Here is a 15,986-nt window from a genome sequence, read left to right on the forward strand (position 1 = left end):
ATCCAATCCAACACTTCATGGTTTTTCCTCTCCTTCTCCCACTGCATATTTGTATCTCGCATCCCACAGCAAGCATCCCTGTTGCCAACAGCATCAGCATGTTTACCCATCTGCTCAGACTTATAATACACATGTAATACTTTCACATCACTTCATCAGTACCACTAACAACAGCAAACTTACTAAAGAACGTTCAGTGTTTCCTTTCACTAATGAAATATATTCACAACCTTAAATATTTAGCTTTACCTGCAGTTCTTTTTAGAAAAAATATAGTTGAGTTTGAGTGTAAATTTTCAGATAGTTACTAATTAAAGTGTCTGAAATATTTGACGTATTTTAATTAAAATAGCCATCAAGCCACTTTAGAATTAAATTTACATGTAAGTTAACAACCTCCAAATACTCTGTTTCTCACCCACCTGTTTTTGGATTACACCTACGAGGTTTAGTACTTCTCTAAAAATGAAACAGAACCAGATTGAAAAGGGCTGACACATGTTTATATTCACATATCTGTTTATAAACTGTAAATGAATGTGTTACTTTTACGCTACTGCGTTCATTTGTCATCTGTTCCCTATAAAGGGATTGCGTTTCAAAAAAAGAAATAAAAAATCCAGAGGAAAATAGTTTTCTAGTACTTTACACATGACTGTATACCAGCCATACAATTTCATAGAGAATGCCTGAAAATAACTTCTCTCTAAGGGACAAAAAAAATCTTTGGCATTTTCATGAATTTAGGTTGATCCAATGGTTTCTTTGAAGCTTTTTTTTTTTTTTTTACCACTTCCTTTAAATAACATTTAGCATTGACAGGTATAAATAGCTATAGATTATTACAAGATAACCAGATAGAGAGAAATGGCTCTATAACCACATCTTCATCAATTATATACAGAATATCAATTTAAACTAATCATAAAGTGATATAATCCTTTAGATTTTTGAGAGCCTCTTTTGGTTTATTTTTCATTATAGAAGACAAACTTCTCATACATTCTGTAAAAGTTTGCAGTGATTGTTCTGTGTCACCTAAAGTCTGGGGACAATTACCCTGATATGAAGAATCAATCGTTGGGAGCATGTTCACAGAAATTAGCCTGGAAATATAATTTTGTATGATAAGTTTAGACAGCAGAATATCAATAACGACAACAGAAACACTCTCCCACACCTGGTCGATTTTAGAAAAGGAGCCGATGCCTTGAAAATAACCCATTTCTACAAGGAAAATGTGATTTATGATAACCTGAGACACAGATATGACTAGAACCACCTTCCATTTAAAGTTATTTTGCCGCCAGACTATAAAAGCAGTGCTCTGAAGTGAATCAGTGGAACTCGGTTCTCTTTAGTGGACAGTAACACGGGCACTAATGAGGCAGATTTCATTAAAAGATATTTGATTTATGAGAGAGTTAAGTCCTATCATATTTTGAAATTGCTGGCTTAGTCCTGGCATCTGATCTTTTTTCCCCCTACCATACCATCACCAGTTTCTGCGCATGCTTTGACATTGCTATGGTAACCCTGAGGGCTGATGGAATTCCCTGCATCTCTTTTCACAGAGGGTGATGAGACAGGAGTGATGGATAGTCTGCTGGAGGCCTTGCAGTCGGGGGCTGCCTTCCGCGACCGAAGGAAAAGGACACCGAAGCCGAAAGGTGAACATTACACTTGTTTCGTGTTCCTTTCTAGGGGACTATCACAAAGAACAACCCATCCCCCTCCACACCCTGCGCGTGCCAACATCCCTCCCGCCCCCGCTTTTTGTAATTCTTTTAAAGTCATGTGTCAAGAATGCAGTGCTGTGGGCAACAACTCTTCAGAAGTTTTATAAGTTTGTTTAATCCTTCCCTTGCAATGACAAGTGTCAGAGAGAGAAGCGTTCCAGTTGGCCAGTGTCAGTAGCGCATTAACAAATCAATGCACTGAACCTGGAAAAGCCTGATTAGTGAAACAGGTCTCATCTAAAGAACCATATGTACCTTATCCCAGTGGAGTTCACAGTAGCATAATTAAATGAGAAGTAAAAGTCATAACATTATTGCTTCAAGTATTTCAGGGTATTGAAGCATTGTTTCACTTCCAGAAATACTTAACCTTGGAAATATGTCTAATACTATTATACTTCCTGAGATGAACAGACCTCCATATTAAGATTCTTTTATATATATTTTTTAACAGATATTCGGCGAAGTCTCAGTCCAGCGTCTCGGCCTGTCCTGAAAGTTTGTAACCATGGTAATAAACCGTATTCATAAATTGCACATTCTCCTTATCTACTTTTATCCTGTTGATTTGTGATTTTAGTAGGCTGCTGTGAAGTTCTCGAGTTTCAGTATGACTAAAATAGTAAAAATGTGTGGATGTACATATTTGCAATGCGATTGTGCACTCATATTTTCCATCCTTCCATTATTGCCTTGAGGTAGTGTCGAGGATTCTTCTTTCAGGTCTCAAGTTCATGTTTTACTTTTATTATTATTATTTGAAGTTATCTGACACATTTCTGATCAGTGTTGTCCAGTGTATCCTTTCAAAAGCATTGTGCTTTCTTAGTACTATTTTAAGTAGTGGATTTGCTTTACATTAAGATACAATTTGAAATATTGAATTGTTAGCTGTTTTACTGTACCGTATTTGCCAGTACAGTGTGAAACACTGTGACCAGCATTTTGGCAAAATCTTTAATACAGATGAGCTTCATGTGATATTATTGTGGCGGGATGTGCTAGAATCACTAAAAAGAAGGTGAGTTAACTTAGTCTCCGATATTTATCTGAGACTGACTCCTTTCAGACATCTCAAACTGGCTCCTGAACACCCAACCTCATGGAGCCCTCTTCCTGTCTTCAAGATGCCATTTTGTGTTGATTGGGTTTTATTTACTTTGGTTCCCTTTCCCTCACTGTTATGTATTACAGGGTTCTGCTTACCTTTCATAGTCAAAGTCAAATTCATCCATCGTGATTGCCGTTTATTCAGTGAGATTGTTACCAAAGTTTACCATATTTAGAAATGAAAAGATACTTGACAGATTTTATTCAAGAGTTGTTTTGGGTACAGATGAATTATGTTCTAGAAGTATTAATGTCTGACTGAGTAGAGAAACTTAAGTCGAATTTCTAGGATAACATAAAAAAAGAGTATGAGGTAAGTAAGAAAAAGACATGAATGTAATGATCTTTTAATAGCTGTGTAGATCCTTACTGCTCAAGGTAAAGTATACATAATACATGCTTAATAAATGAGAGAAAAGGTAAAAATCTACACCAAAATTTTAAATAGATCTTTTGACTTTTTTCAATAGTATGTTTTTATTGTTTTGCCTTTCCCTAGTCTAACAATAGGAAGAAAAAATTGTAATAAGTCAGAAAAATTCATTGTGGATAATTAATCCCTAGCTTTGGGTTATTATTTAGAGTCATTATGATATACTAAATAATGGCAAAAACTGTAGAGGACAGAGAAACTCAGAGAGGCTGAAAACTTTCTAAGAGTACAGAGCTAGTTAGTGACACAACCATAATATAGTTTTGATTTCCATCATGTTTCTTGTTTGATTGAATATAGGTACTTAGATTTTTAAATTATTATTATCAATACAATATATGAAATAAACAACTCAGCTCCCATTGTAAGTCATTAAAGAAAAGACCCACAGCCATGATATGATATGATTATAATGGCATACAGATACCCATGCTGTGTTTAATTTAAAATAAATATTTTGGCCATTATGTAGGGGGAAATTATTTAAGATAAGTTTGTGTACTGGCCTTGAGAAACACAGTCCTTCTGTGACTGTAATGTTAGTAAAGTGTCCAGGCTACAAAGGTTCATCTATAATTGTAAATTGTGATACTTTTGGTCCAGATGAAAAAAGCAGGTGAGCATTACACTTCTATCGCTACCAAGGCCAATGTACTATCTTAAGTTCTAAGGCTTTTGTGATAATTAAGCAAGTAGATTATACAGCAAACCAAAGGAGATATACCATAAAGATCAAATTCTCTGTTCTAATAAAAATGTAGTGGATTAAAGTATTTTAAAAACGTATTTTCATTGATATTTCTGTTGTTTTCCCTTTATACTTCTAACCAAGTAAAAAAAATTCAAACCACCAGATTAATCTTTAAAGATTGTATGTATAAAGATAGATTTATCAGACTAGACATTGAAAAATGCAGAATTTGGTTAAGGACATTGCAACAAGCATCATGCGTATTTTTAGAAAAAGATGACATTTCAGAGTTCATTTTGAAATCTTTTTCTAAAAATTACTGTGTTTTCACTGAAAGTACTAACCCTACAACTGAACTATGCAACTGAAATGTAACATGGAAACCCCTTTTATTTTTTAGTTTGCTTTCATGGACTTAAACAAAACTAACACCTGATATTTATATTTTCTAAAAATATATAGTAGTTGATATTATCTCATTATTTTTAAAAGATATATGAGATTTTCTACAATTACTTTAAATTTGTTTGCATCCTAAGTAAAATAATATTAATAGTAATAATAATAAGTTAATATTTACTGTTACTTTGCTTATTGAGTTATTTAAGTTAAAAGCCAAGCAATATGTTGAAATGCTTTATACATATCCCATTTAATCTTCTCAATAATCCTATCAAATAGTCAATGTTTTTATCTCTATTTTATAGTCAAAAATAACCAAGGATTGAACAGGTCTGATAGTTTGTGTCCAGTCCTATGGCCAAATTTCAAACCCAGGTCCGCCTGACTTCTGAGTCCAGGCTCTTAATCTCTCTGCCATGTCGTGCTCTGAATACAACTGCTTGAATCCCTATCTTTTCCTCTTCCCATCATCTGGGAGAACCATGCGTGTACATTTTTTTCTCTTGTGACATAAGTTCGAGCTATTGAGATACACCCTCACACCCTCTCAGAGGTTTTATAGCCTCTGGTCTATTTTCTCCCTTGTTCCCAGATTGAACAACTAGATAGCATTCTTTTCTTTATCTGAGGCTTGGATTACAAGGATAAACCACCTTCTTGAATGAGGACCACTGTTTATTTCTTTTAATAAACTCTGTATTAAAATATCTAAATTAATCTAATAAGTTTATACTCTGTTAGAAAGATCATGGAAATTTTAGATTATATATAGATTATAAATATAGACTTAGACTATATATGTGTGTGTGTGTGTGTGTGTGTGTGTAGAGAGAGAGAGATCATCTTTTATTTCAGAATGAGAAAATCCTGATAAAGTATCCTCTGAGACCTTGGGGCTAAAATATCATGGAATATACTTTGGCAAAAGATGACCTCAAGTATTCTAACTCCAGAAGTTGTACACACTGAATAATCCAGCCCTTGTGTTGTGCTCCAAATCTCTACCCAAAATACTTTGGTTAAAACCTTTCCCTGTTTTATCTTTTGCTTTGTCTGTTAAGACCTAGGAAGAAATTAAGTGTTTGGTATTTTTCCTTGCTAAACCTTCACTCATTCATTTATTTAGCAAAATGTATTAAGCACTTGCTAGGCACTTAATATGTAGAGATTCCCTCTAAGAATCCACCATCCAGTTGGGAGACAGATGAGCAACAATTCTCATATATCTGGTTAATGCCAAGATAGCAGTAATGCACAGAGCTTTTGGAACACCAAGAAGTCTGAAAGACCAATCCAGACTTTATGAGGACAATTCAAACTTGGCTTCTAGAAGGACCTGAAATCAAAGCTGAGTTTTGAAGGGTAAGTAGAAATGAGGCAAAACCCTGAGGGCAAGTGTGAGCCAAGAAGCAGAAGCAGCATGTACACACTTTCCCAGGAGGTCTTTTCTAGACCTTAGTCTGAGCCCTGTAAAACTGTATGCTCTTATAAGCACCTGTATGCTCTTACTAGCACCCTGGTTTTTCCTATTATGCAACACGCATTTGCCTTAAAATGTTCTTATTCAGTGTCTGCCACACTACTTCTGAGTCCCATCAGGGTGCAGACAAGACAATAAAGGAAGGTTTCTGCCTTGTTTACTGCTGTAACCCCAGTTCTTCGATGGGTTGGTGCCCGACACGTGGATATTTAGTAAGAATGTGTTGAATGAACAGACATGCTTATGTTTAGGCTTGCATAGAACAATTAGTGTACATTGAGCAAAATCGGGCCTGCGGTTGTCACCCAAATAAGTAGGACTTAGTATGCCAATTGCTAAAGCTCTAGCTGTAGCTAGAAGGAGTTATCCTTCTCATCTTCTCCCTAACATGTTATCTGTCATCAAAAGGAGATATTTGATTGTCACAGGTTTGAAGGTTGTTGCATCAGATGTGTAGGGTGAGGTTCAATCTTGATTGGATTATTTACTCCTTAGCAGTGGAGAGTTACTTATTAATTAGATTTCTTTCCCTTGCTTAATCAAGCAAAGTTTAACAACAGTAAATAAATGAAAGCATCTGCTAATGAGTACAGGGCATTATCTCATTTCTTTACTTAATACAGTGCATTTGAAATCTAAAGATTTTCTATAGTTTATAGAAAATAGTAAGTCAAGATAATCAAAATATTTATTAACGCATTTTAATAAAATCATACCATATTTGGGTGTTAGTGAATCAACTGGCCTGGTTAAAAATAAAGGACCAGATAGAGAATAAGTATATTGAGAGTCTGATGCCAGACCAAGAACTTGGACTACTGAGGTTTTTGAGCAGGAAAATGACAGATCTGAGCAGTTTGTATGGAATCGAAGTGACAAATGTTAGAGAGAAGAAAGAATCGAAAGGACTTTGTAGCCGCTTTGAGCCGACATGGTTTGGCTGCAAGGAATGGGGAGAGTTAGAGAGCTGATCAAGGTGCGAGGGGAGAAGCCAAGTCTAGAGCTCTGTGTTGATACCCTCACAAAGACTTGCTAACACTGCATAAGCAGATCTTCAAACCTAGAGAATGCAAGTCAAGGACTGAGCCTCAGGAATGGACACAGGTGCGTAACAGAGTGAGTGAGAGGCAGAAAAAGGATGAAAATGGGAAGGATTGCATAATAGTGGAGCCTACATTATGAAGGTTGAAAGAAGACTTTCAAGGACTTGGTTTCCCCCATTTCTTTTTCTTTGGTTGTTTCTGTCTTTTTTTCTTTATAAAACTGAGTGGTATTACCACTGAGTGACTAGTGTTTTTCAGGGTACAGTGATTTCTACTCTCTTCAGGGACTTCTTTTCCCTTATAGACTCTGTAAAACGTTTGTGGCAAAGTTTTAACAAATATGAATTGTTCGGCCACACCTTATGGTGCATCTGCCTGCAGTTTGATTATATCTCATTAGATGGTTCTCTTTTCATTAAGTGGTACAGTGGGATTTTTTTTTTTTTTAATTAACTGGATATAGAGTAATCAGAAAGAATTCTATAAACTGTATGCAATTAAAATCCCTAATGATAAAACTATTTAACTGTGACAAGATAAGATAAAACATAATCAAAATTTTAGGCAAACAAGGATTACACATTTTCAGTGAGCATCCATAACCTAAACAAAATCTTGCTATATTATCTTTACACCAAATCAATTCTTAATAGCCTTAATTTGGATTTGATTATCTATTTTGACTCTTCCACTTATATATGGAGCTTTGAGAGATTTTTACAGAAATAAGATTGTATTGCCTCCAGGCACAGCTGCTCTGCCACTCCAAGACTGGAAGTCAGAATTAAATGTGAAACTAGGTAGATATCTTTGAATTGGCATTATTTCCCACAAAATAACACTAAGGGGGGGCGCACAAGACAGGCTTTGTTGTTGATATATTAAAACTTCACACACAACCATCCCCCCTCCCTGCTTCACTCAGCCTTGGGTCCCCTTATTTCTTGACCTACCTTTTTCTGAAACAGCAAGAATTTGTCTTGAGGCAGAATTATGAAATTTGTAAGGTTTTCAGTGGTGTCTATTGAGCACTAACTACCATAAGGCTTTTCTGAAAACAGTGAGGACAACACCAAACCAGTCTTTGTCTAGAAAACCTTATCTATCAAAGTAGTAAATGGTGACAACTACCATTTCCATTTTTTTAAAAACTGTATCCTATTTTAAAGTAGAAAGAGCATAAAGAATAATATAGTCAAATTATATGATTTTGCTAAATGTCATTGGCTTCTTTTCTTGAGAATCTTTTTTGTTCTCTTTCTGATGAATTTGTGCCTGCCTAAGGAAGGGAACTATTAAAATACTAATTGTTTTTGACACCCTTACACTTGGGCTTTCAAGCAGAATTAAGTACTACCTGTAAGTGTCAAAAGACTTAAACATTTTTTAAGGAGACTTTTGCAGGCAAAGAATATAAAACAATTTGGGTGATTTCACATTTTATTCAAACATCAGTCTCTGCTATTTACTATGTAGTCAAGCAAAAGGAAGAACAAACTCAGCAGGGCTCCTGCCTGGGTAAGGATGCCCTGTGGGTAGACAGAAAGGCCTTTCTAATTTATAGTCAGGGCAGGACAACCTTTTGGCTAATCATTATCAAACAGACCCTTAAGCATGAACAGGTTAGAAAATTCTCAAGTAGTGAGGACCTCAAGTTGTTTTAAAAGGACATTTATGCAAGAAATAGCAAATGCCTTTCATTTAATGAGCACTCACAGATATAAGTTGAAGGCTGAGACTAAATTGAGTGAAAAGGAGATAAAGAACTATTGTATAAGGAAAGTTATGTCCTTGACTTCTCTGAAATAGTTGTTATGATGAATATGTCTCTTGTTCTGTTTATGTTACACAGTGGACTATAATTGTTATCTTTAAATTTTGGGGCCCATTCTAAATCTCTCCTTTTCTTATAGCATAGGTTCAGAGTCTGGATTTATAAGGAGTCAATGGATAGACTCTAGAAGCTCCTTTAACTCTGTACTTTCATTTTAGATTTTGTGCTTGGGCATATTTTTTTTCCTGCTAAAAGGATCTGTTGATTTTATCAAATCTCCAAAGAATTAAAAAATAATTATTTTATTGTTTGATTACTGGTTTGTTACAAATTTTCTCTATTTTTACATGTTACATTTTTATGCATATATACATGACGTGTTTTCCCCATTTGTGACTATGTCAATAAGAGTCTAGTTCTCAAATGACTTTTACTGTTATTTTTTTGTCATTTGAAAACTAAACTTTCATTGACATAATCACAAATGTGGAAAACATATCAAATGGTTGGTGGATCTACAATTTTAGTGACAAATAAATTGTTTAGGATAAACAGTTAAGGTCCAGTGAACTTGTGCTACTGTGGAGGTTCACTCAGGATGCAGGGAGGGGAAGACATCACCTGTACCCAAGACAGTCATTAGTCTTGCTGGATCTCCCAGGCAGGAAGGTGTGCAGGGCTCACTGGGTTATGCAGCTGGGAAGGAGCAGTCTCCCAGAGGCCAAGAGAAAGAGCAGTCAGCAAAGCCACAGGCTTCAGAAAGGCCAGGTAAGGAAAGGATGGAGGAGCACCCAGGCACAGATTGGACTGAAGGACACAGGTGTCATTGTTCACCTCTGGAAGAGCAGTTGTGGTAGAATAGTAGAAACTGAAGCCAGACAGTGTTGGTTAGAGTAGTGGAGGCTATCCTTTCTAAAAGCCTGGGTATGAAAGAATGAAACAGAAGGGAAATAGCTGGAACTAGAACAGGTTGTAGTTCAATGAGGGGGTTGTGTTTCTTTGCCTTTTGTGTGGCTCTGGCTTTACTGTCTGTATTCTGAAGGGAAGGAGCTTAGGAGGGGAGGGATGAGTGTTTGGTGGGGCAGTATTGTGGGTGAGGTTGCTGGGGGATGGGATGGGAGAGCACAGGTGCGAAGCACCTGGATGGTGGAAAGAAAGGATATATGGAGAGAAGTGGATACAAATATTGAGTAAGGGAGTTTGGAGGTCTCACCTGATGACATCTTTTTTCTCTGAGAACTAGGATATAAGGTCTCCCCCTGAAAGTGACAGTCTCTGGGTGGGGGAGGAAGGCAAGGGCAGTGGAGGATGGCATGTCTCCTAGACAGATTGTGAGAGGTTACTGCTCAGGGAGATGCAAGATAATGTTTGCATCAATGGCCCAGCTGAAAAAAGAGGCTATTACTTGTGTAATAATAGCTGTCTGTAAAGTCTGAGGGAAAGAAAAGTAGCCAAGGTGCTTCACAGGCCCTGTGACAAAGGGTATTTTGTTCTCCAACTGCCTAAAAGTTCTAAAGGTTAATCTCCAAATGTAACCATAGGGATCAGTTTGGCAGTAGGCCAACTGAGTGTGCTTTAGAGCAGGAGTCCCCAACCCCCAGGCCTGTTAGGAACGGGGCTGCACAGCAGGAGGTGAGTGGCAGGTGAGCGAGCGAAGCTTCATCTGCCGCTCCCCATCGCTTGCATTACCACCTGAACCACACCTCCACCCACCATCCGTGGAAAAATTGTCTTCCATGAAACCGCTCCCTGGTGCCAAAAAGGTTGGGGACTGCTGCTTTAGAGCACCAGCCAAGCAGGTCATCCCTTTTTTAGAGGATAAGGTATTTCATGTTTTAAAATAGTGTAGTAGTTAATTAGGAAAATAATGGACACTCTCTTGGAACATCTATACCATCTAAACACAATGCTGAAACAATGTGTTTCAGCATTGTTTGGGTGTCGTGCTACATATGAGGAAGGCATTCTAGCAGGGATGGTGGGGACCCTAATGCAGCTGGTTTTCCTCCAGGCATGTGCCAACTACATCATGTGTCTGAGATCTTTTCCTACAAAAACAACACTTGGTGCTAAACTCAATATTTCTAAGGTACTACTAGATTTACGTTTATATTTTTTTTATTTGCCCTCATTAAAGGTTAGTCTGGAGTAGCCACAGATACAGAAACCACTTTTCAAGATTGTCATCAGTATCAGAAATAAAGGTTTTGACAAGTGCCTGTCAGGTATAGTAGTTACTTAAAAAATAGCAATAGCTGTTCTTACTCACTGACTATTTGTGAAAGCATAAAACTAGCCAGATTCTTGAATCCTGTTTATAGAAGCCTTGGGTGATATGGTCAAACAGTATGACTTGAAAACAGCATGGAGTCAGGCTCAGGCTTTAGAGGCAGACAGGCCTTGGTTTGACTTCTTGACTTAATAAAAGGGTGACCCTAGCAGCTTATTTAACCTTTGGATTTCCTTTTCCTCAGCTGTAAAAAGAGAAATTACACTATGTGCTTCATAGACTATTTGGAAGATTAAATAGGGACTATACTAAAGTACCTACAGTTGAGTAGATATTTAATAAATTCAATAGACGTTAGTTCCTCCTCATTCTTCCCCTTCTCTGCCTACCTCCCGTGATGCATGTGTCAATAGAAAGTTTTTATAAATTCTTGAGCAAAGTGACAGTAGTATGCAGAATGGGTGTGCTAATTGGAGAGATTGAAATTAATTCTCTTACTATGAATAGTTCCTATACCGCACTTGAAGTGCATTAATTGGTATGAACTAGTTTAGAAAAGAAAAAGACAAAAAATTAAAAGTCTATAGAGACTTTTGGTTTTAAAATAAAATAATAAAGGTATTTTTAACCTCCTTTTCCCCATGGGAGTCACCACAAAGCCACAAGGAAAAGGAGTAACAAAAACCAGTGTCAACTTCTATGAAGTCAAGACATGTTTAACCAGGAACAACCGCATATAAAGACAGGGAAGCAGTTGATGCGGGAGAGAGGAAATTGGAATCCAGGTGTATTCATTTCCAAGGCTGCCAAACAAATTACCACAAACTGGGGGCCTTAAAACAACAGAAAATTGTTCTCTCACAATTCCAGAGGCTAGAAGTCCGAAATCAAGGTGTTGGCAGTGTTGGTTCTTCCTGGAGACTCCGAGGGAGGACCCGTTCCCCCTCTCTCACTTCTGGAGGTGGCCGGCAGTCCTCGGTGTTCCTGGGCTTGTGGCTGCGTCACTCTCATCTCAGACTCCATCTTCTCATGGCCTCCCTGTGTGTCTCTGTGTCTTCACATGCCCTTCTTATACGGCCACGAATCATTTGGTTAGGGCTCACCCTAATCTAGTGTGACCCCACCTTGGCTTGATTACATCTGCAAAAGCCCAATTTCCAAATAAGGTCACATTTACAGGTACCAGGTGTTAGGACTTCAACATAAATTTTGAGTGACACAGTTCAACCCACAACAGCAGGTGATCCCAATGAGAAACAGACTGATGTGCTCCTCACAGCACCACATAAGGGCTCAGGAGTTACAGGTGCCAGGAACCACTGACAAGAGGAATGAGACATCCATCTGAAAGTGGGGATGATGGCAAAGGAGCAGGTCAACCTCCATCCGGGCAGCATGGCTCCCAAGTCCAGACTTGTGACCCTCCAGCTGCACTTCCCTCCCTCCCTTTCCTCCTCCCCTCCAGGAGGTGGGAGGTACAGATGTTGTTTGGAAAAATTGTGCTGGAAACTCTATAAATGGGGTGCAAGCCAGAGGTGAGGTGCTGCACTGGAAACAGGGGTTACCTGAACACAGAGGTGGATCTCCAGGAGAAAAGAGGAGATGTGAATGGCACAATCCTCTTCTGGCCCCAACCACCACTCAGTGTAAGCCAAACTTATACTCCAAGCAGATGACAGAAGATTTTTCTGGAGATAATGAACACTCTAGAGAAAAGGCCTTCAGATACTGGCATTATGGGCCCCCTTCCCTCAAAAAATGCTAACTTGCTGCAAGAGCATTCCACAGAGAAGCCCCCTAGTTAACAAGCCTACTCACACAAATTTTTTTCTCTGAAATATTAATTTGGCCCAAAGACTTATCAGCTGACATTTGAGGAAAACATTCAACATGAAAAAAGAAGGGAAACAAACCAGAGGAACTCTTGGTAAACAGAGAATAACACCATAATAATTGCAAAGATGTCAAATATTTCAATGATGAAAAGAATAGTATATGTCATATATATAAGATATATATATATTTATATATGTAAAAGGATTAGAAACAAAAATCTTTTGGATATGAAAAATATAGTAGCAGAAAAAATAGTACAGTATTTGAAAAAGCATAAACATACAGAGTTCTAGGGAAGATAAGGGGGAAAATGTAGAATTTACAGATAATCTGATATATCTGACTACAATTTTTATTATATTTGTATAATTGTATTATAAAGCTTTGGGGACAAGTATGGAAAGAGTGATAGGCACTAGGAAAATAAGAGGCAATTGTTAATTCTAGAAAAAAGTGATATACAGTTGACCCTTGAACAACATGAGTTTGAACTACACGGGTTCACTTATACGCGCATTTTTTTCAGTAGTAAACATTATAATACTACACGATCTGCTGTTGGTTGAATCCATGAATGTGGAACCACAGTTGGGAGGAACCTCGTGTTTGGAGGGCTGACTATAAATCATATGCAGATTTTCAAATGCGTGGAGGGTCAGGGCCCCTATCCCCGTGTTGTACAGGGGTCAACCGTATAATCATGGTACACTACTGGAATTTGGCATGGCCTTGTATGCTATTTTACAGTCATAATAGTAAAAGCACTGTGGTAGGCAGATTCCAACATGGCCCTCAGTGATCGCTGCCTCCTGTTGTTCTTTCTCATGTAACCCACCCCCCAAACATTTTCCAGCATTAGTTTGTATAACCAGCGGAATAGGGCAGAAATGATAGTATGTCACGTCTGAGATTAGGGTACAAAAGATACTGTGACTTTCGTCTTGGGTGCTGTGTCTCCCCGTTTCTTGGTTCTGGGGGAAGCTATGTTGTGAGTAGCCCTATGGAGAGACCCAAGCTGTGAGGATATTAAGCTTCAATCTATCACAATAGAAAATCAATAAGTAATGTCTATAATTGATGAATCAAGAGATAGCAGGAGAAGCATCAATAAGGCAGAGTCAGGGACAATGGACTGCTGTATTTCATTGGAAGCCTTTTGGATTTCTTTATAAAGTAACCATTAACTTTAAAGAAAGTTAAAGTTAGAAGTATGAAACATCTAAATGAGCAGCAGGTGGGCAGTCAGGATGGCAAACCACCTAATGACTCAGTTTATCCCTATTGAGAATAACCAGAAGCTAAAATCTCTCGTTAGTTGTCTATCTATCGTCTTCTTTACTAAAATACACAGATTTTACTTTTATTTTTCATTTTTCTTTTTCACTTTCTCTCTTCTAATACTGTGTATAAAGGAGACTTCTCTCTGTTCTAGCTTTCAGCTTTTCATTTTTATGTGATCCAGAGACTAAAGTGCTCTTCACTGTGCGTTCTTAAAGAGTGATATGGGTGATGAGAGTCAGTAACGGTGGTACCTCTAGCTCAGGATAATGACTGTGCTTCTCCATATAAATCAGACAGTCTTCCCACTTTTTTTGTGTCCTGTAGATAGCATTGGCCAGTGATTTTGCAGCACATATCTGAATATATTTGTCCTCTGTAATTCTTAATGTGAGAGAAAATGATGGCAATGCATAGTAGAGAAAATCAAGCACCACTCCACTTTTTTTTTTTTTTTTTTTGGCCTTTTAGAGCAAAAGTAGCCTTCCAGTGCTGCATAAGAACTTGATGGCTAATCTGTATTCACTGAATCCTTAGAAAGCAAGAGAATGGGATGAGATTTGCATTTGGAATTCATATTAGTTACAGTTATTGAGTGAGTGTTTGTAAATAAGTGTCTTAATACATTACACTGGCCTCATGAAAGCCAAGGATGTAGCTAGTGTAGCTAGAAGAACTATTTGTGCTTTGGAGGGGAATGGTGGTATGACTACTTGTTATGTAGTCTAGGTAAGGAGATAAATATTTTTCTACTTTACGAGGGTCTATAAATTTATTTAAGAAAGCACTGACATGCATTAAGAAAGCTGCATGTCCCACTGATTCCCAAGTAAATTAGAAATTATTAGTGTTAGCCATGATGTACGTTATTGTGATATGACAGCATTTGGCTTAAACAGTTTCACCATTTATTAGCTCTGATATTAGAATAAATGATAATGATCATTAAATGCTATGTACATTATCATTTAACCAATTATGCTTGCAATCTCCTTCTATTAGTCAAAAATCTTTGGGTTAATTAGAGGAGCTGCCTAATCCCGATTTCTAGAGGAATAATGAAATAAAGGAACATTGAAGTGTGCTAAAGAAAGTGTTAGTGCATCACCGTTTACCTCATATATTGACTTCATTTACCCTCACCCAGTGCATTATAGTAGCCTCAAGGTTAAAAGATTCTGGCAATTCTTTTTATTTTGAAATATGATTAGGCCGTTAAATTATATGTTCATACTTTTCCCATTAAAGCATGTATGCAACAGAAAAGTGCTAATATGCAAATGAAAACAAAATTCTCATTTACCAATATACCCATATTGAAAGATGAACCAAAAAACACTGTTTCGATTAAGCATTAAAAATGTTAATAACACCTTGTACTTTCTGACAAGCTAATAACTCAAAATCCATAGAATTTTAAGGTTAAAAGTATAAGACACAACCAAGAAACTTTTATTATTAGTCCTTTTATTTCTTATTCTTGTTAATATAGTTAGGCTAAGGGATTCTTAAGCTGATGTTTGTTAAACCATGAGCAGGGTTTTATTTAATCCAAAGTATATTTTATCATTAGGTGAAAAGTATAATTTCATCCCTTTTTCTTAGTCTTCCCCATATCCCAAAGGAGGAGAAAAAAAGAGAAAAGGATCTTTTAAAATTCACTGTGACCTGTCATGAGGCAACTTCTCAAATAATGATGATGAGGCTCTATTTTTGAACGTGCAGACAGAAATAAATGAAGGGCATAGGACGTGAAGAGATAACTAGTACAGTCTCCCAGGCAGAGAGAAGCACTGCCCAAGAGAGCCCCTGGGATCCCTGCTACACTTGCAGCCGTTGGCAGTAGCATCCTCTCTAATAAGTCTCAAGGTTTTCATCACTTCCTAAACACTGCTCTCTCTGTTTGCTACTCACTTGCTGGGAACTGGACGAGGCCTATTACTCTCCATTCTGTTAACCTCCTTTCTCTT

The 15,986-nt window shown here is 37.4% G+C and overlaps 1 protein-coding gene across 2 annotated transcripts in view; it reads left to right on the forward strand.

Moving 5' to 3' along the window:
- The window catches only part of DIAPH3 (diaphanous related formin 3), a 571,929-nt gene that overhangs the window by 424,473 nt on the left and 131,470 nt on the right, over positions 1 to 15,986 (forward strand). For both annotated transcript variants that reach the window (XM_061171200.1, XM_061171201.1), the window contains 2 exons: positions 1,575 to 1,670; positions 2,194 to 2,250. In XM_061171200.1, coding sequence (XP_061027183.1) covers positions 1,575 to 1,670; positions 2,194 to 2,250 — 153 coding nt within the window. The remainder of the gene's footprint in view (positions 1 to 1,574; positions 1,671 to 2,193; positions 2,251 to 15,986) is intronic.

This window comes from Eubalaena glacialis, chromosome 16, assembly GCF_028564815.1.
Source record: "Eubalaena glacialis isolate mEubGla1 chromosome 16, mEubGla1.1.hap2.+ XY, whole genome shotgun sequence".
In the NCBI taxonomy this organism is placed as follows: domain Eukaryota; kingdom Metazoa; phylum Chordata; class Mammalia; order Artiodactyla; family Balaenidae; genus Eubalaena; species Eubalaena glacialis.